Source organism: Excalfactoria chinensis, chromosome Z (assembly GCF_039878825.1).
Source record: "Excalfactoria chinensis isolate bCotChi1 chromosome Z, bCotChi1.hap2, whole genome shotgun sequence".
In the NCBI taxonomy this organism is placed as follows: Eukaryota; Metazoa; Chordata; class Aves; order Galliformes; family Phasianidae; genus Excalfactoria; species Excalfactoria chinensis.
The window spans coordinates 67,534,068-67,559,524 of NC_092857.1; the positions used below are offsets into that span (position 1 = coordinate 67,534,068).

Here is a 25,457-nt window from a genome sequence, read left to right on the forward strand (position 1 = left end):
AATATCCATGTGGCGCTGTCACTGCTATGCTGCTCAAACAGGATAAACTATTTCCTCAGTGACTGAGGAAATATGCAAGCCTAGGAGTCCCAGAATTCAGGCTATCTGCCAAAAACAAGAGCACTTAGTAGCTGATGGTTACTCTTCCTGGATGTCTATTGTACTGGAAGCCCAGGGAAGTAAAACCTCTGCTTACAAGACATATGGTTACTGTAAGATGAAGGCATGAACTGAAAAAATTACAACAGGAAAAGAATGTAGGAAGAAAAAAACAAAAATGAGAATTGTACACGTGATGTTCAGACCACTTATTGCACCAAAGAGTTTTAAATGCTCTTATTTCTAAATCGGGTTTAAAATTCCATTTTGAATTTTTTTGTTATATTGTTTGACTTTGTTTGGTGGGATTTTTTTTCCTTTATTTTTGTTTTGATATTATTCTGATTGGTTTAGTTTTTGTTGTAGTTTTTGAAAGATTTTTTTTTTTAAAAAAAAAGGAAAACAAAAGAATTAAAGCATCAGTTTTATATTTTTTACAAATTCATTACATATCTGAAAGAAAAAGCCTTTTTCAACAGGAGCACAAAACAAAAACACCTTAGGAACAGTAAAAACTCTTCCAGCTCTTGAGGGAAAGAGAGGTACATCAAAGACTTGAAGAGAATTGTGCCCTGCCTGTGCCACTTCGCTTCTGGGAATTTTATAAGGGCTGGATCTTTGATGTGTGAAGACTAGGATAGGAAAGGATAATAAAACCCACACAGCCCCAAGTGCCTGCCATGGGAGCGCTGCCACCCAGGTCAGGTTAGAACAGGGTCCTGTCCAACCGGGCCTGGACTGCCTGCAGGAATGGGTACCCACAGCGTCTCTGGGCAGCCGTGCCAGGGCCTCAGCGCCCTCCGAGCGAGGAATTCCCTCTCGCAGTTCACCTGACCTCCTCTTTTCTCAGGTCAAAACCATTCACAGGTCTGTGTAGTAACTGTGTGTTACCCACATCAAATTAATTTAATTGCAAGATCAAAAAAGTAGCCTGGGAACAGCAGTTGCTGATGGATCGGATGCTTACTAACTACTTTGGCCAGGTTAAATATGGCGGAATCTTCAGGAATGTAAGTTATCGGTGCATTCCCCTGGAAGATTACCAAGTTTTAAATGTGTAGTTTAAGATTTTGATTCCCAGTATTAAATGTTTATTACAGGTCAATGTGTTCCATACAAAAAGTTAAAAAATAGAACTACAGAGAGACTAGGTTGTTTTCAACTATGATGTCCAAGCAGCAGTTATTTTAATTTGGGCATAAGACAATAATGCCACTGTGTGCTTCTGTGCTTCCGACGTGCAGATATCTTGAGTGTCTTCCTGCCAGTGATGCCGTTCCCCCTTGTCCTGTGGCCATCAGAGCCTGGGAAGTCGGTCAGCACACGCACTAGAAATGCCGGCTGCGCTGTTGACCCGCAGGCCTTTCCTAGACTCTCTGCTGTGCCGTCCCAGCACGGGCGCGGTGCGGAAGGCCTGAGGGAGGCCATCCTTGCTCCCCAAGGATGCTGTCAGCACCGGGCCCCTGGCTCCGCACTACCCACAGGAGCCACCGCCCTCCTGCGTGTGTGCCGCGCCCTCAGCCCCGTGAGGTGGTGACCGTGATGTCACAGTGGTGGCAGGGAGCGGCCATTGTGACCCGCGGGGCCGGGAGCAGAGCTAAGGCTGCTGGGCTGGGGCCGAGCTCAGTGCGGCCTGGTGAGGTGTGGAGAGAGCACTGACTCTCTTGTTTCTCGCCAAAGATGCCGAACGTGTTCCAAGGGAACGAGGAGGAGGCCTCCAACTCTGGGGAGCCAGGTGAGAGCACCGTATCCCTGCACACAGCTCCCCACTGCTGGGCAGAGGGCTGCTGGGGCTCTGCCTGTAGCTGGGAGGGGGGGAAAGGCGAGCAGGGGCTCCCCAGCGCCACGGACAGGCAGGGCCCCTCTGCTCGGGCCCAGCCAAGCTATGGCTGACTACTGGCACCACTAGGCCTGCAATGCCCCAGGGACAGCCGGCCCTGCCAGGTGCTCACCGCTGCTCACGGTTGCTCTCTCCTTCCTCTGCAGAGTGCGTGCTGTGCCGCAGGACACGGGTCAACCCGGACACCTGCGGGCAGATGGTTGCCACCGGTGGGCTCTGTGCCCACCAGTTCTGCTTGGTAAGTTCGCTCAAGGCCTCGGGCTCCTGCCAGGGATGCTCCCTTCCTTTCCGGCCTCACGAGATCACACTCTTTTCTCTCCTACAGTTCTTTGCTGATGGCCTTTTGGAGTGGAGAAGCCCACTGGGAGAACTTTTTGGCTTCTCCCTTCATGCCGTCCAGCATGCAGTCCAGCTGGCAGACCAGAAGGTGAGGACCTGAACTGAACGGGGAGCTTGGTGTTGGCAGAGGCTCACACCAGCTTTGCCTGGGCCCAAACAAAGTGATCGCGGCCTTTCCAACCGGCTCTGGGACAAAGTCCCACCACAGCAGACCAGCCTCTGTGGTGGGACTCTGCGCCCTGCCCGGAGAAGTGGGGTCAGCCACGGAGGCCCCGAGCCCTCCACTGATGGGGACTGGTCTGCTCTTTGCAGCACTGCTTTGTCTGCGGCGAGAGGGGAGCTTCCATCAGCTGCGCGCAGACAGGCTGTGAGCGCAGCTTCCATCTGCCCTGCGCCGAGGACGGGGAGTGCGTCACCCAATATTTTGGGCAGCACCGGTAAGGGCTGGCAGCAGCAGCCAAGCTGCCGTCCCTCCCTGTTCCTCCCAGGGAGGTACCCGCAGCAACACCTCCCAGCATCCTGCCAGAGCCAGAGCCCAGGCCTGGAGCTCTCTCCTGGTCCTCTGCCCTCCTTACAGCACTTCTCACCGTGCCCATCCCTTTCTGTCCTCCTGCCCAGGTCCTTCTGCTGGGAGCATCGCCCTCGACAGGCAGCGGAGGCAGCTCCATCTCAGCACACCACCTGCGTCATCTGCCTGGAGCCTGTGGGGGACAGCACGTCCTACCACACCATGGTGTGCCCGGTGTGCAAACAGGCCTGGTTCCACCGGGGCTGCATCAGGGTAGGAGCCCTCCCCTCACCCTTTGGCACGGCTGGTGCTCAGCAGCACCCAGCCCCGCTCACGCTCACGCTGCTTGTGCTTCTCCTGCAGAAACATGCCTTGCACGCTGCCACCATGCGCTTCTTCTGCCCCGTCTGTGGAGGAAGAGCGCAATTCCGGTCCCAAATGACCACGCTGGGGATCCAGATCCCAGTCAGGTTGGTGTCCTTCTGCCCGGCTCTGCAGACACTCGGGCACAGGAGCTGTGCCAGCCCCGGCAGGCCCAGTCCCTTGCCGTCCTGAGAGCATTGGTCTCGGCTTCATGGAGAAGCTGAGAATGAGCTCAAGGCGGATGCCCTGGATCTGCCTTACGCCTGGGGCACTGGGGACTCATCACATTCCCTCTCTTCTCTGGCAGACGACCATCCTGGTGGGACGATGAGGACTACCAGCCGCTGCGAGAGAGGCACAGGCGGTGTGATGCCAAGATGTGCATCTACCTCGGAGGCAGGGAGAGAGCACAGGAAGCGGGGTGAGTGACCTCCGCAGTCCTCTGCGGCTCTGCGTGGGATCTCAGCCTCAGCACAGGCTGGGGGAGCAAGGATTGAGTGCCAGAGCCGTGCCGGCTGCTCCCCGCCTTGGCTTGCTTTGTCCTCACAGCCACAACCCCTTTGCTTCCGCAGGCGCTGGCAGCTGCTGCTCTGCAGCTCCTGTGGCTCAGAAGGCACGCACCGGAACTGCACCTTCTGGGCCACCAGCGGCAACAGCTGGGAGTGCGACACCTGCGCTGCTGCGGGCACCGGTAAGAGGCAAAGAGCCGCGTGCCTCGGGACGGGTGCTCACGGTGGCCTTGCCACAGTCTCTCTGCCCCATGGGGGATGGCAGCCCGTCCTGCCCTGGGGCTGCATGTTCATCCTGCTGAGCTTCCCGTCTCTCCTTACAGCTTCCCGCACCAACTGTGAGCCGGACAGCTCCAGCACTTCCAGCCGGGAGGTACCACTGCCGTCCCACATCCTTACAGGACCTGAAACCGTCAGCTCCGGTCCTGCTAGGCGGGCAGCGTCCAGCCCACCCTGCAGCTCCCAGCTGCCTGAGCTCAGCGTCCAGCCCAGAGCGCCGGCGACTGAGCAGACTGCCACCCGCTCCCGTCCATCTGAGGAGCGGGACGCCTCTCAGCAGCGCCGAGGACGCGGCGGCAGGAGACGGGCACCAGCTGCAGGTGCCGAGACCTGCTCCCAGAGCCCCAGCAGACGGGGGCCAGCGCGGGCCTGCAGAAGATCCTCGGTACCCGCGCCCACAGAGCGTCCCAGGCGGAGGGGGACCGGCCGCACGAGGAGCCGCTCCCCATTGCAAGGCCGTGCCTCGGGCTCCCGGGCTCGGCCCCAGAGACGTCGCGGAGGGAGCCGTACGACGGCCCGAGGTGCTCGGAGCAGCACCCGCACCTCGGCCACGCCAGCACCGTCCAGGTCCTCGAGGGCTTCCCCGCTGCCTGCACGCCGGAGACCATCCAGGCAGCGAAGGCGGGCGAACACTCGAAGCCGATCCCCAGTGGGGCGTCGGGCTTCAGCTTCCCGCAGCCGGCCCCGAGGAGGCCGTGGCAGCCGGTCCAGGCAGCGGAGAACGGCCCGGACACGAAGCCGCTCCCGGCCAAACCAGCGGAGAAGACGTCCCCGCAGACGGTGCTGAAGGCAGCGCAGTAGCAGCCGTGTCCCAACCCCACATGACGGCTGCGGTCTCGAGCGGCAAATCCACCTCGGAGAGAGACCACCCAGACGAGCTTCGCTCTTCAGCGGACCAGCCCGGGCACAAAGCCGCTCCCGGGCAAACCACCGGAGAAGACATCCCCAAAGCTAGACCCAGAGGTGGCACCGAAGCAGCCGTGTCCCATCCCCACGTGATGGCTGCTGTCCCAGGCGGCAAAGAAAGTCAACCTTGAAGAGAGTCCACGTGTGTTAACTTCATCCTTCCGTGGACCAGCCCGGGCACAAAGCCGCCCCCGGGCCCAACATCAGAGAAGACATCCCCACAACCAGCCCCAAAGACAGCGCGGAAACAACCGTGTCACATCCCCCCCCGATTTTTATGATTCCCCCATAAAATAATAACAATAATAAATAAACCCTTAACATTCTCCCCAAATCTTGGCTTCGTTGTTCTCTGCTTTGTCCTGGGGTGGGGAGTGTTAGGAGCCGAGACCACGGGGCTGTCTTCTTCCCAGCGCCTTCCCAGATGTTTGCCACGGAGTTATCTTTAGGTCCATCTGCGTCTGTGACGAGGGTGAAAAAAGGGAAAAAGTGGTGGTGACGGAGGTGCCTCGATGGTTTACAGGCCAGTTCAGGCCGTTTCCGTGACCAACGGGGAAAGGGGACCCACAGACCCACACCCTGGGGAAGGGGAAAGGGGAAAAGGAGGGAGGGGTAGGGAGGTGGGAGATGGGCCTGAAAACAAAACGGTGGCAGCAATCTGAGGAGGAAAGTCAATTTCCTAAAGATGATATCGGAATGCAAGATAACACAATGTAACACTTGATGCAACCCTTGACTGCCCAGCTTGGCTGCTTCAGAGCCACCCCAGCCAGAACAGCAGCGACTGACTGCAAGGTACAGGCAGAGGGGTTTCAGTCCATTCCTTTACCGGGGGAACCCCACGCCAACAGAGCAGCCCGACAGTTCTCGTGAGAGCGGCTGATGTGGGTCGGCATTGCCGGGGCGATGGAACTGCATCCGCACCCCTTGCCTTAGGAAATCCTACGGGAGGGCCTCAATGCACTGCTGCCCACCAGGTGCAGCGAGGAGAAGGCAGCGTGTGTGCAGCACCCACAGCATACTGCAGCAGCAGGTGTGCTATCGTGTGCAGCAGGGTGCAGAAGCGCTGTCCCTCCTCACTGCAGAGACCAGCTGACCAACCCGCAGTCTCCGAGACCACAGATCTTTTTCCAGGCTGTGTAGCCTGGGAAGAATATAGGAACACTTTTTTGTACTCATCACTGGTGAGGCTGCAGCTCTAGTACTGTGTCCAGTCTTGGGCCCATCAGTGCAAGTAAGACATTGAGGCCCTGGATCATGTTCAAAGAAGGGCAACAAAGCTGGTGAGAGGTCTGGAGCACAGGCCATATGAGGAGAGGCTGAAGGAGATGGGAATGTTCAGCCTGGAGAAGAGGAGGCTCAGGGGAGACCATATTGCTGTAAATTCCTGAAGGGAGGTTGTAGTGAGCTGGGGATTGGCCTCTTCTCTCATGTCATTAATGACTGGACTAGAGGCAATGGTCTCAAGCTGCGGCAGGGGAGATTCAGGCTGGACATTAGGAAATATTACTTCTCAGAAAGGGTGGTCAGGCACTGGAATGGACTGCCCAGGGAGGTGGTGGAGCTACCGACCATGGGGGTGTTCAAGGAACGACTGGATGTTGTGTTGAGGAACATGGTTTAGTGGGAGCTATTGGTGATAGGTGAACGGTTGGACTGGGTGATCTTTTAGGTCTTTTCCAACCTTGGTGATGCTGTGATTCAATGATCGGTAGACCTGAACTTGGTAAGGCATGCGAAAAATAACAGGAAGGAGTTCCACAGGTACATGGGCAGGTGGAGACAGACCAAGGAGAGTGTTTCCCCTCTGATAAATGAGAACAGAGAAGGGGCTTTTTCAGACATGGAGAAAGCTGACATGCTCAGTAAGTGCTTTGCCTCACTCTTCACTGATGGCCAAGCTCCTCATATCCACCAGGACCCTGAGCCTCCCTCCGGGTGTGGGTGAGAGGGGCAGATTCCATCCTGCTGTGACAACGGAACAAGTCTGAGGGGTCCTCATGAAACTGAACGTGTATAAGTCCATGGGGCCAGATGATATCCATCCTCGGGTTCTGAGAGAGGTGGCTGATGTAGATGCCAAGCCGCTCTCCATCAGATTTAAAAAATCATGGCTGTCGGCTGAAATCTCCGGTGGCTGGGAAAAGAGAAACGTTACTCCCATTTTTAAGAAAGGGAGAAAGCATGAACCAGGGAACTACAGGCCAGTGAGCCCCGCCTCTGTGCCTGGGAAGATCACGGAGCAGATCCTCCTGGTAACCCCATCAAGGCACGTAGGAGACAAAGGGGTGATGCGAGAGAGCCAGCGTGGCTTCACCAAGGGCAGATCTTGCCTGACCACTCTGGTGGCCTTCTGTGATGGAGGGATGGCAGTCGGTGGATGGGGGAAGGGTGATGGATGTCATCTTCCTAGAATTCTGCAAAGCTTTTGACATGGTCCCTCACCACATCCCTCTCTCTAAATTGTAGAGGCGTGCTTTTGAAAGATGGACTGTTCAGTGGATTAAGAACTGGTTGGCTGGTCGCAACCACAGGGTTGTGATCTGGGTGGAAGTCAGTCACAAGCGGTGTCCCCCGAGAGCTGTTCTCAGGACCGGTGCCCTTCCCCATCTTTATCGATGACACAGACGATGGAATCAAGCGCACCCTCAGCAAGTCTGCAGACCACGCCAAGCTGAGCAGTGTCACCAGTACGCTGGAGGGAAGGGAAGCCACCCAGACAGACCTGGACAGGCTGGAGCAGTGGGCTCATGTGAACCACAAAAGGTTCAACACGGCCAAATGCAAGCCGTTGCACTTGGGTCGGGGCAATCCCAGGTATTTATACAGACTGGAGGAGGATCTCCTTGAGAGCAGCCCTGCAGAGAAGCACTTGCTCGGATAGGAAAGGATCACAAAACCCACACAGCCTCAAGTGCCTGCCATGGGAGCGCTGCCACCCAGGTCAGGTTAGAACAGGGTCCTGTCCAACCGGGCCTGGACTGCCTGCAGGAATGGGTACCCACAGCTTCTCTGGGCAGCCGTGCCAGGGCCTCAGCGCCCTCCGAGCGAGGAATTCCCTCTCGCAGTTCACCTGACCTCCTCTTTTCTCAGGTCAAAACCATTCACAGGTCTGTGTAGTAACTGTGTGTTACCCACATCAAATTAATTTAATTGCAAGATCAAAAAAGTAGCCTGGGAACAGCAGTTGCTGGTGTATCGGATGCTTACTAACTACTTTGGCCAGGTTAAATATGGCGGAATCTTCCGGAATGTAAGTTATCCGCACGTTCCCCAGGAAGATTACCAAGTTTTAAATGTGTAGTTTAAGATTTTGATTCCCAGTATTAAATATTTATTACAGTTCAATGTATTGCATTGTCATGGTTTTGCAATTTTGTAATTTTGCTATCAGTATTCCACATCATAACATCATGTTAAGCATAGATCATTTTGATGAATCTGCTGCTCACAGAAAGGAGACTGAATGTCCCAGGGAACACCACGGTCAGTCATATGACCAGGACTATATCATCTCACTTCAGTGCTGGACTCGCTCTCTTGGATCCTGCCAGCCATGGGGGAGTGCGTGGAAGCATTCCAGCTGTTTCGCCTAGAGTTACAGTAGGCCTCTCGGTGTTGGGACTTACTCTCTCTCTTATTTTACTTGATTCATTAGCCTTAATTCCAATTATATTGCATTATATTGTGTTATTCTGTATTCCGATATAGTATTTAGTAAAATAGTGTGCCTCCTTAGATCATTGCCGCTGTATTTATTTTCTCTTTCCCTGTTTTCTTTTCCTTTTGGGATAGCGGCCCTGCAGGCCGTCTATACCCCTGTCATGGGTGCCGGTAGATTTTAGGGTAACCCGTGACATGCATACAAAAAGTTAAAAAATAGAACTACAGAGGCAGACTAGGTTGTTTTGAACTATCATGTCCAAGCAGCAGTTATTTTAATTTGGGCATAAGACAATAATGCCACTGTGTGCTTCTGTGCTTCCGACGTGCAGATATCTTGAGTGTCTTCCTGCCAGTGATGCCGTTCCCCCTTGTCCTGTGGCCATCAGAGCCTGGGAAGTCGGTCAGCACACGCACTAGAAATGCCGGCTGCGCTGTTGACCCGCAGGCCTTTCCTAGACTCTCTGCTGTGCCGTCCCAGCACGGGCGCGGTGCGGAAGGCCTGAGGGAGGCCATCCTTGCTCCCCAAGGATGCTGTCAGCACCGGGCCCCTGGCTCCGCACTACCCACAGGAGCCACCGCCCTCCTGCGTGTGTGCCGCGCCCTCAGCCCCGTGAGGTGGTGACCGTGATGTCACAGTGGTGGCAGGGAGCGGCCATTGTGACCCGCGGGGCCGGGAGCAGAGCTAAGGCTGCTGGGCTGGGGCCGAGCTCAGTGCGGCCTGGTGAGGTGTGGAGAGAGCACTGACTCTCTTGTTTCTCGCCAAAGATGCCGAGCGTGTTCCAAAGGAACGAGGAGGACGCCTCCAACTCTGGGGAGCCAGGTGAGAGCACCGTATCCCTGCACGCAGCTCCCCACTGCTGGGCAGAGGGCTGCTGGGGCTCTGCCTGTAGCTGGGAGGGGGGGAAGGGGCGAGCAGGGGCTCCCCAGCGCCACGGACAGGCAGGGCCCCTCTGCTCGGGCCCAGCCAAGCTATGGCTGACTACTGGCACCACTAGGCCTGCAATGCCCCAGGGACAGCCGGCCCTGCCAGGTGCTCACCGCTGCTCACGGTTGCTCTCTCCTTCCTCTGCAGAGTGCGTGCTGTGCCGCAGGACACGGGTCAACCCGGACACCTGCGGGCAGATGGTTGCCACCGGTGGGCTCTGTGCCCACCAGTTCTGCTTGGTAAGTTCGCTCAAGGCCTCGGGCTCCTGCCAGGGATGCTCCCTTCCTTTCCGGCCTCACGAGATCGCACTCTTTTCTCTCCTACAGTTCTTTGCTGATGGCCTTTTGGAGTGGAGAAGCCCGCTGGGAGAACTTTTTGGCTTCTCCCTTCATGCCGTCCAGCATGCAGTCCAGCTGGCAGACCAGAAGGTGAGGACCTGAACTGAACGGGGAGCTTGGTGTTGGCAGAGGCTCACACCGGCTTTGCCTGGGCCCAAACAAAGTGATCGCGGCCTTTCCAACCGGCTCTGGGACAAAGTCCCACCACAGCAGACCAGCCTCTGTGGTGGGACTCTGCGCCCTGCCCGGAGAAGTGGGGTCAGCCACGGAGGCCCCGAGCCCTCCACTGATGGGGACTGGTCTGCTCTTTGCAGCACTGCTTTGTCTGCGGCGAGAGGGGAGCTTCCATCAGCTGCGCGCAGACAGGCTGTGAGCGCAGCTTCCATCTGCCCTGCGCCGAGGACGGGGAGTGCGTCACCCAGTATTTTGGGCAGCACCGGTAAGGGCTGGCAGCAGCAGCCAAGCTGCCGTCCCTCCCTGTTCCTCCCGGGGAGGTACCCGCAGCAACACCTCCCAGCATCCTGCCAGAGCCAGAGCCCAGGCCTGGAGCTCTCTCCTGGTCCTCTGCCCTCCTTACAGCACTTCTCACCGTGCCCATCCCTTTCTGTCCTCCTGCCCAGGTCCTTCTGCTGGGAGCATCGCCCTCGACAGGCAGCGGAGGCAGCTCCATCTCAGCACACCACCTGCGTCATCTGCCTGGAGCCTGTGGGGGACAGCACGTCCTACCACACCATGGTGTGCCCGGTGTGCAAACAGGCCTGGTTCCACCGGGGCTGCATCAGGGTAGGAGCCCTCCCCTCACCCTTTGGCACGGCTGGTGCTCAGCAGCACCCAGCCCCGCTCACGCTCACGCTGCTTGTGCTTCTCCTGCAGAAACATGCCTTGCACGCTGCCACCATGCGCTTCTTCTGCCCCGTCTGTGGAGGAAGAGCGCAGTTCAGGTCCCAAATGACCACGCTGGGGATCCAGATCCCAGTCAGGTTGGTGTCCTTCTGCCCGGCTCTGCAGACACTCGGGCACAGGAGCTGTGCCAGCCCCGGCAGGCCCAGTCCCTTGCCTTCCTGAGAGCATTGGTCTCGGCTTCATGGAGAAGCTGAGAATGAGCTCAAGGCGGATGCCCTGGATCTGCCTTACGCCTGGGGCACTGGGGACTCATCACATTCCCTCTCTTCTCTGGCAGACGACCATCCTGGTGGGACGATGAGGACTACCAGCCGCTGCGAGAGAGGCACAGGCGGTGTGATGCCAAGATGTGCATCTACCTCGGAGGCAGGGAGAGGGCACAGGAAGCAGGGTGAGTGACCTCCGCAGTCCTCTGCGGCTCTGCGTGGGATCTCAGCCTCAGCACAGGCTGGGGGAGCAAGGATTGAGTGCCAGAGCCGTGCCGGCTGCTCCCCGCCTTGGCTTGCTTTGTCCTCACAGCCACAACCCCTTTGCTTCCGCAGGCGCTGGCAGCTGCTGCTCTGCAGCTCCTGTGGCTCAGAAGGCACGCACCGGAACTGCACCTTCTGGGCCACCAGCGGCAACAGCTGGGAGTGCGACACCTGCGCTGCTGCGGGCACCGGTAAGAGGCAAAGAGCCGCCACAGTCTCTCTGCCCCATGGGGGATGGCAGCCCGTCCTGCCCTGGGGCTGCATGTTCATCCTGCTGAGCTTCCCGTCTCTCCTTACAGCTTCCCGCACCAACTGTGAGCCGGACAGCTCCAGCACTTCCAGCCGGGAGGTACCACTGCCGTCCCACATCATTCGTCCCACAGCTGAAACCGTCAGCTCCGGTCCTGCTAGGCGGGCAGCGTCCAGCCCACCCTGCAGCTCCCAGCTGCCTGAGCTCAGCGTCCAGCCCAGAGCGCCGGCGACTGAGCAGACTGCCACCCGCTCCCGTCCATCTGAGGAGCGGGACGCCTCTCAGCAGCGCCGAGGACGCGGCGGCAGGAGACGGGCACCAGCTGCAGGTGCCGAGACCTGCTCCCAGAGGCCCAGCAGACGGGGGCCAGCGCGGGCCTGCAGAAGATCGTCGGTACCCGCGCCCACAGAGCGTCCCAGACGGAGGGGGACCGGCCGCACGAGGAGCCGCTCCCCATTGCAAGGCCGTGCCTCGGGCTCCCGGGCTCGGCCCCAGAGACGTCGCGGAGGGAGCCGTACGACGGCCCGAGGTGCTCGGAGCAGCACCCGCACCTCGGCCACGCCAGCACCGTCCAGGTCCTCGAGGGCTTCCCCGCTGCCTGCACGCCGGAGACCATCCAGGCAGCGAAGGCGGGCGAACACTCGAAGCCGATCCCCAGTGGGGCGTCGGGCTTCAGCTTCCCGCAGCCGGCCCCGAGGAGGCCGTGGCAGCCGGTCGAGGCAGCGGAGAACGGCCCGGACACGAAGCCGCTCCCGGGCAAACCAGCGGAGAAGACGTCCCCGCAGACGGTGCTGAAGGCAGCGCAGTAGCAGCCGTGTCCCAACCCCACATGACGGCTGCGGTCTCGAGCGGCAAGTCAACCTTGGAGAGAGACCACCCGGACGAGCTTCGATCGTCAGCGGACCAGCCCGGGCACAAAGCCGCTCCCGGGCAAACCACCGGAGAAGACATCCCCAAAGCTAGACCCAGAGGTGGCACCGAAGCAGCCGTGTCCCATCCCCACGTGATGGCTGCTGTCCCAGGCGGCAGAGAAAGTCAACCTTGAAGAGAGTCCACGTGTGTTAACTTCATCCTTCCGTGGACCAGCCCGGGCACAAAGCCGCCCCCGGGCCCAACATCAGAGAAGACATCCCCACAACCAGCCCCAAAGACAGCACGGAAACAACCGTGTCCCATCCCCACCCGATTTTTATGATTCCCCCATAAAATAATAACAATAATAAATAAACCCTTAACATTCTCCCCAAATCTTGGCTTCGTTGTTCTCTGCTTTGTCCTGGGGTGGGGAGTGTTAGGAGCCGAGACCACGGGGCTGTCTTCTCCCCAGCACCTTCCCAGATGTTTGCCACGGAGTTATCTTTAGGTCCATCTGCGTCTGTGACGAGGGTGAAAAAAGGGAAAAAGTGGTGGTGACGGAGGTGCCTCGATGGTTTACAGGCCAGTTCAGGCCGTTTCCGTGACCAACGGGGAAAGGGGACCCACAGACCCACACCCTGGGGAAGGGGAAAGGGGAAAAGGAGGGAGGGGTAGGGAGGTGGGAGATGGGCCTGAAAACAAAACGGTGGCAGCAATCTGAGGAGGAAAGTCAATTTCCTAAAGATGATAATCGGAATGCAAGGTAACACAATGTAACACTTGATGCAACCCTTGACTGCCCAGCTTGGCTGCTTCAGAGCCACCCCAGCCAGAACAGCAGCGACTGACTGCAAGGTACAGGCAGAGGGGTTTCGGTCCGTTCCTTTTCTGGGGGAACCCCACGCCAACAGAGCAGCCCGACAGTTCTCATGAGAGCGGCTGAGTTCTCGTGGGTCGGCATTGCCGGGGCGATGGAACTGCATCCGCACCCCTTGCCTTAGGAAATCTTCTGATCTCCGGCTGCGGGGGGTGTTTGAGCCTCCTGCTGACTGGGGAGGGTGGCAGAAACTCCACCTGGGTGAGGTGTGAGCAGGTGGAAGACCTGCTCAGTGTGGCGTTATTATGGTACATGATTCCCACTTCTCATCTCCACATGAGTTTGATTTTCTTATCAGTGAAGAAAATAAACCTTGAAGAGCATCCACTTGTGTTAACTTCATTCTTCCATGGACCAGCTCAGGCACAAAACCATTCCCAGGTCCAGCATCAGAATGGACACCACCACAGCCAGACCCTAATATAGCACACAAACAGCTTTGTCCCATCCCCAAATGCTTTTTGTAGTCCCAACCAGGCAAGAAAATAAAACAGAGAGATCTTCCCTTATACGTGTTGCCTTCATTCTTCTTTTTGTCCCACGTGGGTATTGGTTGGATTTGGGACCATGAGGTTGTCTGCTCCCTATCACTGTCCCAGACCTTTCTCCATGAAAAACAGAGATGAAAAAGCTTATGTGTTGAGGCAGATGCGTGGAGATTGCATACCAATTACTCTTGTGGGCAAATCAGTCTTGACTTGGGGAAAGTTAATTTCATTTCCACTTAGAAGAGACTCAGGTAGTGAGAACAACAGACAAACAAACCAGCATCTGTCCTCCTCCAGTCCCAAGGCCTCGCTCCACACCTTGTTTGTAAGGCATTTATGAAATGCAACCCTTGGTACTTAGGTCAGATCCCAATAGAAATGAGGGAGACAAAAGCCTCATGTCCTTTCATTTCAAGGGCAGCAGTGTATTGACTCATATTCACTTCCTTGTCCAAGTGCGGGAAGAGCAGCTGCAACCCTGGCCTGAGGAGTAGGCCAGGACAAGCAACCCCAGCCTGTGCTGTTGTATGTCCCTTCCCTGTTTTGCCCATTATCATGCTTGGAAGCTCCCAGTGAGCACTGCTCTGCCCCAGTGAGCACTGCAAAGGAGCCAAGAATTTCTGCCTTCAACTTCAAAGGGATCAGGGCCTCCTATTCAGGACTCACACTGCGGTCTGCCTTCTTCACCTCCTAGTAAGCAATGGATTCACACTGTGTCTTTATTTACAGAAGAGGGCTGTACAGTACCAAAGGTAAAGATGATTCATAGTTCAACCTTATGGAGCACCTAGGCTGACTTCAACAGCAAGACTGGCACTACACTAGTGAGCTGAGGTTGGACTAAGTACTCCTTAATCAAATCATACCCAATTTTCAACCACGGCTAGGGGAGATTAATATAAATATCTGAATGCTACCTCTCATAAGGAAAAGGCATTTTAAACTAAGAAAGTCATAGTACTGTCCTTGTTTTTCTCCATTAACAAAACCTGCAATTCAATAACCATTCTTTTGTACTTAAGTGCAGTGACATTATCACAGTTTAAAGTCAGGATGTGCTTAAGTAGTTTGTTAATATACCATTTGCATCTCAATATGCTGTACTTCAAATACCACGGTATTTGATGCCATTACCTAACAGTGAATACCCTTTGTTGAAGTTCTTTCATTTGATAATACCACACCGGCTATTGCATTAACTGTGCACAGATTTCTGATCTCTCTCTCTCCACTAATTATTGTGATACCCGAGTGAGTGTTTCAGACTTCCCTTACAAATGGTTAAGAATCAGATAGTCTAATGCGACAGTGACAATGCTTCTTCATTGTGACAGTTCTTCTCTATATAGGATTCTCCACAGCACTCAGCTTACACTCAAACCCTCCATTCACTGTCATCTGTATAGCCTTACTATCATTTGCTATGGAAGGAAGGTTAGGTCAAGGCTGAATACTTCAGAAGACCTTGTCTTAAGAGCTCCACCCCAAAGCATTTTTTGCCACTGTGAAACCCAAACAATATACTGCTTCCAATGCAATAGGTCAGCTTCTGCACACTCATGAGGCTGAACGTCTGCAGTACATAGTGCTTCTAAATAGCATGTACCTGAAAAGACTGGCTTTAAATAAGCTGAATTTACAAAGTCTTTCATAGAATTGTAGAATGGCCTGTGTTGGAAGGGACCTCAAGGATCATGAAGCTCCAACACCCTGCCACAGGCAGGGACACCAACCCCTACACCTAATACTAGACCAGCCTGCCCAGGGCCCCATCCAACCTGACCTTGAACAACTCCAGTGATGGGGCATCCACAGCCTCTCTGGGCAGCCTGTTCCAGAACCTCACTACTCTCTGGGTAAGAAATTCCTCCTGATATCCAACTTAAATCTACCCTCCTTTATCTTAAAACCATTTCCCCTTCTCCTGATGTTATCTACCTCTGTAAGGAATTGTCTCCCCTCCTGCTTATAGGCTCCCCTTAGGTACTCAAAGGCTGCAATTGGAAAGCTGCAATGAGGTCACCCCACAGTCTTCTCTTCTCCAGGATGAACAAGCCCTGCTCTCTCAACTTGTAGTCATAGGGAAGGTGCTTCAGCCTTCTGATCATCTTTGTGGCCCTCCTCTGAACCCTCTTGAACAGCTCTCTGTCTTTCTTGTATTGGGAGCCCCCAGAGTGGACGTAGTATTCCAGAAAGGGCCTCATGAGGGCAGAGTAGAGAGGGACAATCAACTCCCTTTCCCTGCTGGCCACCCCTCTCCTGGAGGAACCCAAGACCTCCTGTTTTCACTCCTAGCTGCCTTCCCACAGCACAGGATGGGTCCATTCATCACTCTGCCATGCATATGCACTGCTGCTGTAGTAACATTTTCTTCCCACTAGCCATTTCTAGTAAACACAGAAGGCTTCTGTCACCATCCTATATGTCTCAGAGCCAGAGATGTTATTTGCAAATCCCAAAGTATGATGTACAGCTCAAAGCTGTTGTCTAATATGGTTGGTAGGAGAATGGTGAATTTCTTCTTTGTGTTGCACTGTTGTATGCAGGCAGCTAAAGCAGGGTCTTGTTCACTCAGGCCTGAGTTCCTGTGCTGATGGAGATATTGTATTAAATGTTTTGGAGGAACAGAAAGATCTTGTCAAAGACCCATCAGACAGCATTTAGGGGCTACAGAAATCCATTGAGATGAGGTATTTACAGGACTCTCTCTATTACACTAACACGTCATCATGATTTCCGTCATAGAGTGAAAGGTAATTTCTATGTATTGAGATTGTCTTTATATAGCAGAGAAATGTGAGTTTGTGTCCAACACACACACGCACGCACACACACACACACACACACAAAATAAATAAATAAATAAAAAGAGAGAGAGAAAATTTTAAAATGGAATTGTCTAATAACTCAATTAGAACTTGATGCAGAACAGAAAAGATGTGTGCTCCCAGGTAAGTTCAAAAACTGGAAAAATTCTTTCCAGTTCTACTTACAGCAACACAGATCAAAACAAACAGGCAGTGAGTTTGGTTTGGAGCCTCTGGGTGCTGTTTTAAAGCCGAAATAAAATACAGGCTGTTGTCAATTGTAGAAATGCTTTGATGTTTCCAAGAACAAGTGTACCTGAGTAACAACAACAGAAGGTGGGCTGCATCATTTGTTTTTGCTGTTGTATATATAGAATAAATTATTTTTAATAATAACTTTGGGAAGACTAAGTTTTACTTTGCAGTTTTCAAGATCCTTGAAAAGCATTGCTTCAGAAGAACTCTTTATGTGACCTGTCCTTACAAAAGAGGCAAACAACACAGAATAACAGCAATTAATCAGACATGATGTCACAGTACAATGTAAAGATGTTCAAATAATTCTTTGTTAACATTTTTGGTTCCAAATAAGACAGTAAAATCAAATTTATTGTATTAATAGTAATGGGAGCTGGGCAGGAGAACGGCCCAGGAAGCCTTATCAGTCTCCCTTTCTTTTCATACTAGGACTAATGGAAGGCATTTTTCCTGACACAAACAGCTGATGCCAAGTTTTTGTGCCTTCACACCTTGGCAAGAAACAGTAGCTTCTTGCTAATTCAACAAGTTTGTGATTTTTTCATAAATCATGGTAGACAGGACTGTTGATAATGTTTCTTGATCAACACCATTTAAGAATAGCAGCCTTGATACTGAGATCTTGGGATGCTTCTGGAGCTTTAATTGAGTGTTACAAGGTTTTTAAGCAGGGAGCAAGGTGTGGAGGGTTTGCCCTCTATGTTAAGATTGTGAAAAGTTGCCTCTAAGAGAAAGCCACAAACAGGTTGAGAGCTTATGGATAAAAACTTGAGACTGCACCAATAAAGGACATATGGTAGTTGGGATCTTCTACAGGCCATCTGATCAAGAAGAGTCTGTTGATGAGGCCTTCTTTCTTCAGCTACAAAAAGCATTGTGCTTGCAGGCTCTTAATCTGATGGGGGATTTCAGCCATCAGGATATCTGCTAGGAAAACAATGTGGCAGCAATCTCAGAGACTCCAGGGGTGTTGAAGATACCCGGTCCAGGTATTGGACACACCGACAAGAGGAGGCCAGTAAAGAAGTTAAGACTGGGGGGCATTATGGGCTGTAGCATCTATACCCTGATTGAGTTTGTAAGGAACAGGCTAAGAGTAAAGTCAGGACCCTGAACTTCAGAACAGAAAATTTCCAGTTGTTTAAGCTGGTTGAGGGAAGCTATCCCTAAGGACAAAGGAACAGAGCAGAACTGGCACCTCTTCAGGATACTTTTTTGAGAGCATGAGTACTCTCCTTTCCCTAGTGTAATAAATCAAGCAAGGAAGGCAGGAAACTGCAATAGCTGGGTAAGGACCTGCTGGTCAATCTGAGAGAGAAAATAATGCGCAGTCAGTGGAAGCAGAGATGTGTTGCCTGAGAAGAATACGGGGACACCATACTCCCTCTGATAAACAAGAAAAGCGGACTGACAACAGACAGGGAGAAGGCTGAGATACCCAGCAAGTTCTTTGTCAACTTGCAGTCAGACTTCCCACACCTCAGGGGGCTGGATGGGGCCCTGGGCAACCTGGTCTGGTGGGTGGCGACCCTGCCCATAGTTAGAACTACATGATCTGTAAGGTCCCTTCCCACCCAAGCTGTTATTTGATTCTATTATCTCAGTTTCACAGAATTACAAGCCAGAAGGGAGTACCAGGCCTGACTTCTAATTGCCAGAATCAATTGCCAAATACTCTGTGTTTAGACCAAAGACTGCTGTTGGACCAAAGAATGCCCACTTTCTAGAAATTAAAACATATGTTACAGAGATCTTTCTCACTGATGTTTTCTCTGGCTGAACACAACATACAGGTAAAGGAAAGCTGAGTTTACAGCTTGATCCAGCATCCACAGAGAGACTGAGTGTCTTTTCACTAACATCACTGAGTTTTGGATCCAGCTCTCACTTTACACAACACCCTCTGCCTCTTTGACCATGCAAGTAGCTTAGCAGGATGAGGAAAAAGAACAAGCCTTCTTTGTATGGAACGTATGTCTTTATCTGCGAAAAGGTTACCTAAAGCAAAATAGTCCAATGAAATCACTGGTTGACAAAGTGTGAGCGTTGTTTTTCTAATGCATGGCAAGGTAGACAGCCACATGAACACAGAAAGTTTCCCACTCTCAAATACACAACCATCACTGTTTATACTGTCAGTTACTAGGTACTGGTGTACTGGTCTTCGTCAGTTCCTACAAAAGGGAGGAAATGTATGTGTACATGGCATTGCCGCTGCTAATCATACTGCAGTTAGGAAACCTTTTTTGAAGGTGGGGAACTGTTCATGATCAGAAGCCATACAATTTAACACCTTCATCGTCCCACTTTGGCTAGTTTAGGTTCAGCATAATATTTGCAAATAAAGCATAAATACCAGCAGTGTTTTTCTCTTATTGAAATATTATAAGGCATTCTAGGTAATCTCTGAAAATTCAAATCTGTTATGGATTTAATCTCTACCTCACCTCTTTCCTGTTATAAGTTCTCTTGAGGAAAGCTAGAACTGTACTTTTATTAGTTCAAAATGTACATGCCATCCTGTCTTAACTGATAATGCCCTTTTACCATCTGGTTTCAAGGTCAAGTGTTCCACTAGACATATGCAGTATTCCCTACTCAAACAGGGTTTCATTGCACTGAATGCTGATTGAAACAGATGGTATGGACATTTTGTTTTCAAAATATTTGATAGTCTGGGTATCAGACAGAAAATGGCAGGTAAGGAGGAAAATGGTCACATTATAAATATAGGAAAAGAGTATATGAATAAAGATCACAAATTGTAATCACAGTTTTAGGAAAATTGTATTTTCTCACTGAAAACACATGTGGTGTGAGTTTAGATAACATTTGCCATACAGTCAGACATTTTGCTATTACCTTAATTTTTAATTAAGGATATACCATCACTGCCTTCATCAAAAATACTAACTTCTTTTATCCAAAATTGGGTGTGTATGGTTAAAGCGGTACCTACTTGTTTACCTCTGGACACATGCAGGAGAGATGACGTGACATGAGGTGATCTGCTTCCATGCTGCTATGTGAACAGATGACACACAGATGAACAGAATCAGTAATTGACTAGATGAAAGATTGATGATTTTCTTCTATTACAATTTCTGCATCCAGAAAAAGGAAGTTTAAAAAGTACAGTCACAGACTGATCAGTGAGAAATGGAATAATACACCAGTGGAAAATATTTGAGCCTCCTTCTTTGTCTATAAAGCGTAACAAGAAGAGAATAAGGAAAAGTTATGAAAATTTGAGTATGTTTTAGTATGAAAGCAAACGAAGCATATGAAATGTAATCCAAGCTACCATGTATCATCAACAACAAAAAGCCTTAAAATTACTGTTTGGAAAAACTAGCAAAACATTGCTTCAGAGAATGTGGTAGTGATTTGTCTTTGATTTCTGGGCTTTACCCTGAGAAGAGTCAAGAGCCCAAGAGAAAGTTACCATTGGACTGAATTCCTAGGGCAGCATTTTACCTGTTTTAAATCAGCACATCTTCTATTTTTTGACAGATTCTGTGATCAAGAAAACGTTGATAGTTGTACGTGAAATTTCCAATATATCCACTTGTTTAGGTAATTAAAACTTATTGTTGTGACCAGCTGTAACAGGTTACCCTAAAATCTACCAGCACCCATGACAGGGGGGTAGTCGGCCCGCAGGCCGCTGGCCCCGAAGGAAAAGAAAAACAGGGAAAAGGAAAATAAATACAGCGGCAACGATCTAAGGAGGCACACTTATTTACTAAATGCTATATCAGAATACAGAATAACACAATATAATACAGTATAATTGGAATTAAGGCTAACAAATCAAGTAAAATAAGAGAGAGTGAGTCCCGAAACCGAGAGGCCTACTGTAACTCTAGGCGAAACGGCTGGAACACTCCCACACGGCTCTCCCCCTGGCTGGCAAGGTCCAAGAGAGCGAGTCCAGCACTGAAGTGAGATTATATAGTCCTGGTCATATGACTGACCGTGGTGTTCCCTGGGACGTTCAGTTCTTCTTTCTGTGAGCAACAGATTCGTCAAAATTATCTATGCTTAACATGATGTTATGATGTGGAATACTGATAGCAAAATTACAGAATTGCAAAACCATGACACCAGCGTAGAAACTAGTCAATACACAGTCCCCTCCCCAACCCCAAGCTCACTTTCCAGTACTCCTGTTAAGACACACTCGTGACTTGCCACTTTCTTCTTGCAGTTGGAGAATATCAAACAACTCCAGCCCAGCTGAAGTAAAATCCAAGGAAGGGATGTATTTTGTCTCCTTCCATCTAGATGGGAAAGGAAAATATATTACTGAAGTCACCTAGCTGCTATCTTTTGCAGTGATGATGAAATGATGATAGTAAGAGATCAACAACGCAAGATCAGTGTTAAAGGGGGAAAACATGTGTACTAGTGTTACCCCACCAGGAATAGAACTGTAACTGTATGACATAGATATGTAGTGATCTTTAATAGCTTATGTGGTCTGTAGCCTACAAGTAGGATGGCTAACACATGGCAATAGCAGATATAATTATGTCAGCTTTGTTTGTTTAAATTTGGCAGTGTACATCAACTATATAAATATAACATGATTAACTGTGATTATTGGCAGCAGATAAGTATAATAAGCTTAGCAGCATAAAATCCACATATTTAGTAGCAGCATTGTGCTATGGCTATGATAAGGCCTTGCAGATCCCTGAGCTCTCTTGACTTGTTACGATCTGAAAGGGGCCTTGAAGAGCCCTGCAAACACAGCCATCAATGCCTGGCCTATCAGGGTGGTCTGAAGAAGACATTTTCCTCCACAGGCAGCAGAAGGGAAGAATTTTGCCTTCTCTGTACCAACTGTTCCGTGCCCCTGGTGAGTTGTTTCCAAGCCCAACCTGCAGGGAAATGGTCACACTGTGCCCATGGCAGACACCTTTCTGGGGAGTCAGCTCCAAGTCTGACCCACAAACAGTCACCAACTTTAGTCCCCTTCTGTAGCTGTTTAAACTACAGCATAATTCATCATTTGTCTTATGGCCTGGGTATGTTCACACAACACTGAGGCAAGGACTGGTTAACTTTTGCACTGCCATTAGCAGTACTGAAAATACTTGTGCTAGGTTTACAGTGCAGTTTAGTGGCCCATCATTCAGTGGTATCCTTGCTGTTAACATTAAATTTGAGACCCCTGCTGCTCATAAAGTTAGATTTAAATTTTCTCTTACAAATATTACAAATCATAGCAAGATAATGAGTTCTGAAAGCACGTACTCTTGCCTTGCTCTCAGTGTTGGCATTTTCTGTCCTAGAAACCACCCTTATAATATGCTCTGCAGCTGCTGTCCTGTTTGTCTGCAGAAATATAATTGGATATAAAAGTAATTTATAAATGTACTTGTGGGAGCTGTTTATCCTGTATGAAATTGTAGAACGATTTCATTTGCTGATTGACAATTTGTATAGAGTCAATAAAACTGTACTTTATAATGCAAGCTGCATAACAGAACAAATAATGTTGGTATAAACTGTATGAGATGTCAGGTCTAGTGTTGTTAGCATGGTCAGATCACGTTTTTTAGAAGTAATTCGGTATGTCAGTCTGTTAATTTCAAAGGACTTTGTTTTCCAGGGGCTGGTGATTTATTATTTAAAGAAAAAGAAATCAGTCTTCTTAAACTGTTTCATATTCTTCAGCCAAAAGCTCCATTTGGTTCTGAAAGACTTAGCTTTAATTTATACAGGATGATGGAAATATTCATATTTATATATTCACCTAGTTCCTCAAGCAGAATAATCAACACTGACTGGAAGAACCGTATTCTTAGTATCAGTAAGGATGTGAAATTTTTGTTCCAGTATAGCCATGTATGTATGCTGTAATTCAAAGAGACTGATCAAAAATCTCATTGTCTGCATATTTTTAGGTAGCTTGCCAGGTTAAAGCCAAGTGCAAAATATTCAAACCTGTCTCTATTCAATCTAGCCTGTAGCAACAAATTAATTATGAAGGCAGAAAAAGGCAAATGTATAAGAAAATGTCTGTTCAGCAAATCAGAAACATCCATTTCACAACAGAAATGCAGTTCTGCTGTAGGCATGATGATATATCTGAAAAAGCCTAGAAAAGTGGTCTTCTGCCTGTAATTGGAAAATAATGAAAAATATTACACGAAAATAACATCGACATTTTGTCTTGTCTGTCTTTCAATCACAAGGCATTATGCTTACAGATTAGATGTATTTGTGATTCCTTTTGTTTTTTCTATGCCTGCATGGAGATCTAAGGTTTTAGCCGAATACTCTTCTTCCAAGTATGTGTCATTCCCCTTTCTGTGTAGAGATCATCTGACATGTGGCACTTATACAAGACCCTCCACAAAACAACTGTCCCAGGAAGAACCGTTGCGCTTGGCCCAGTCAGGAAGCAATTGCTTTTCTCACATCTGGGGTGAATTACCTAATGGTGGGAAGTAGATTGTTCTGTCTTCCTAGGAGCCAGACAAGAGAGTGAGTTCTTAGGAGGATCTTTCAGGGAGGGTGTTTTGAAAAACAAATATGTTGGTCAATGTGACATCTCCTGTGGAGTGGGTGGTGGCTGAGAAGGCAGGTTTCCACCGAGTGTGCTGATGAAAGGGATTTTGTGTAGTGATTACATTTCCATGAAGAAATGATGCTGAATGTTTAAAGGGAAGAATCTGGGCTCAGCTGGAGAAAGCTTTTAAACACCTTGCATTGTCAGTTACTTTTGTCCGATGCTCCCTGCAAAGAAAATAACAGTTCTGCTTTCAGATCTAATCCTTAATAGATAGACAGCCAGCCAGGAAATGTTTCACTGCAGACCTCCTTCATTTATTTCATGGCTTCTCCTCTCTACATCCTTATTACTGCATAAAGACTGCCAATTCTGGAAGTTTTCTTTTATGGTGCCATAAACATTTCTGAACATAAACTACTTTATTTCCTTGGATACCTTAATATAGTTTTCATATGATTTATAGTTTTTTGTGTTTATTTATTTATTTATTTATTTATTTTATTTTTTTATTTTGCATTAGCTAGAAAAAGTATCCATGAGAAAAACATTTTTTTTCTTTCCTGTTGGTTTCAGAGAAGTTGTGCTGCTCTTTTCATTCAGGTCTCTGAGAGTCGATAACAATGTGGGTTTCTGCATTCAGAATTTGATGTCTCTCTCCATTGCAACCGGGCTATAAGTTGTTCCAAAAGTTGTCAGGGCCCAGCATGGAAAAGGAAATGAAAAGAAATAACAACAACAGAGAAAATCAGTTACTGGACTACTGGTTTGAAAGCCAACCTTGGAATTGAATGAGCACCAGCAGGCCAGGCTCTGATCTGCTCTGCCTTTCTCCACCCTGAAAAACAACCAGTTGGAGAAGAAGATTGATCTGCAGTTGCTGCTGCATCAGTAAAAGACATTTTCAAACAGAATGATTTCCACAGAAGTCTGTGTATGGTTTTTAAAACTTGCTATTGAGAAGATGATGGGATGTAGTTACAAAAGGACATGCTTTCATCTGTGTTGTCCCAAGCTGTGTGAGGTATAATGTGTTGCCAAAAATAATATGCCTTGTTTTTGTAGCTGACTTTCATCTAAGACTTAATGTCTTATGAACAGTAGGTGTTCAAGGCCAGGTTGGATGGGGACCTGGGCAACCTGGTCTACTAAATGGTGAGGTTGGTGGCCCTATTTGTCCGGAGGGTTAGAGGTTCATCATCCTTGAGATCCCTCCCAACCCAGGCCATTCTGTGTAGGTCTTGGAACTTATCTCCTTTTAGTTTCTTCTGTGAATGTAAGCATGAATATTAGGAACATGGTCAAGAAGAAAGAAGCCAAGTTATTCAGACCTAGGACAAGATCTTGAAAGAAGAACTCAAAGCTTGGCCTGTCTAGGAGCTGTAGGACCCCCCCCCCAGGTGCTGTTTCTTACAGAAGTAAAATAGTAGCATGGGAGGAATTCTGCTTCAAACTTCAGATATGTGGTTTGAAAGCAAAACCACTAGCTTAGAAGAAAGTCCTGAATTTCAAAGTATGCGAGGAGGTGCCTACTTATTAACTAACATATAGAGATGCTTATCTCTATCAGAGTGGTCAGGTGCTGCAATGGGCTGCCCAGAGACTTGTTTCAGTCACTATCCTTGGAGGTATTCAAGAAACATGTAGATGTTGTACTAAGGGAAAAGTGGGGAAATTTAGGTGTTAGGTTGGACTTGATGATCCTGGAGGTCTTTTCCAACCTTGGTGATTCTATGATTCTATAATTTCTCATAAATTAATTGCAACAGACTACACACATCCAGGAAATTCTTCAGAACTGTGGTTAGGGCTCAGCATCCAAGTGGAGACTGGTGATGAGTGGCATTCTTCAGGGACTGATGCTGGGACTGGTGTTATTTAACATCTTTTAGGTGACACGAACAGTAAGATTGTGTGCGCCTTCAGCACATTTGCAGGTGACACCAAGCTGAGTAGTGCAGTTGACATGATAGAGGGAAGAGATGCCATACAGAGGAACCTGGGCAGGCTTGAGACGTGGGCCCATGCCAACCACATGAAGTTCAACATAGGTCAGGGCGGTCCCAAGCACAAACACAGCCTAGAGGGAAAAAGGCTTGAGAGCAGCCCTGAGGAGAAGGATTTCAGAGTGTTAGTTGCTGAAAGATTCAGCATGAGCAGACAGTATGCACTTGCAGACCAGAAGGCCAACTGTACCTTGGGCTGCAACAAGAGAAGTATGACCAGCAGGTCGAGGAAGGTGATTCTGCCCATC

General features: G+C 50.0%; 2 protein-coding genes across 2 annotated transcripts; both read left to right on the forward strand.

Moving 5' to 3' along the window:
• Positions 1–1,779: 1,779 nt before the first annotated feature.
• On the forward strand, positions 1,780–4,724 carry LOC140263765 (PHD finger protein 7-like). Its single transcript, XM_072358928.1, has 10 exons — positions 1,780–1,834; positions 2,086–2,177; positions 2,265–2,366; positions 2,591–2,715; positions 2,897–3,059; positions 3,150–3,256; positions 3,457–3,570; positions 3,722–3,840; positions 3,982–4,042; positions 4,316–4,724. Exons 1-10 carry the CDS (start codon positions 1,780–1,782, stop codon positions 4,722–4,724), a joined length of 1,347 nt encoding a protein of 448 aa, XP_072215029.1.
• A 4,550-nt stretch (positions 4,725–9,274) lies between these two features.
• On the forward strand, positions 9,275–12,190 carry LOC140263766 (PHD finger protein 7-like). Its single transcript, XM_072358929.1, has 10 exons — positions 9,275–9,329; positions 9,582–9,673; positions 9,761–9,862; positions 10,087–10,211; positions 10,393–10,555; positions 10,646–10,752; positions 10,953–11,066; positions 11,218–11,336; positions 11,445–11,505; positions 11,782–12,190. The coding sequence occupies exons 1-10, from the start codon at positions 9,275–9,277 to the stop codon at positions 12,188–12,190; spliced, it is 1,347 nt and encodes a 448-aa protein (XP_072215030.1).
• The last annotated feature ends 13,267 nt before the right edge of the window (positions 12,191–25,457 follow it).

Coding starts and splice junctions, on each gene's coding strand:
- LOC140263765 (XM_072358928.1), top strand. CDS start 1,780: ATGCCGAACGTGTTCCAAGGGAACGAGGAGGAGGCCTCCAACTCTGGG. Junction 3,841..3,981: donor CTGCGCTGCTGCGGGCACCG/GTAAGAGGCAAA, acceptor CTCTCCTTACAG/CTTCCCGCACCAACTGTGAG. Junction 4,043..4,315: donor AGCCGGGAGGTACCACTGCC/GTCCCACATCCT, acceptor GGCCTGCAGAAG/ATCCTCGGTACCCGCGCCCA.
- LOC140263766 (XM_072358929.1), top strand. CDS start 9,275: ATGCCGAGCGTGTTCCAAAGGAACGAGGAGGACGCCTCCAACTCTGGG. Junction 11,067..11,217: donor GAGAGGGCACAGGAAGCAGG/GTGAGTGACCTC, acceptor TTGCTTCCGCAG/GCGCTGGCAGCTGCTGCTCT. Junction 11,506..11,781: donor AGCCGGGAGGTACCACTGCC/GTCCCACATCAT, acceptor GGCCTGCAGAAG/ATCGTCGGTACCCGCGCCCA.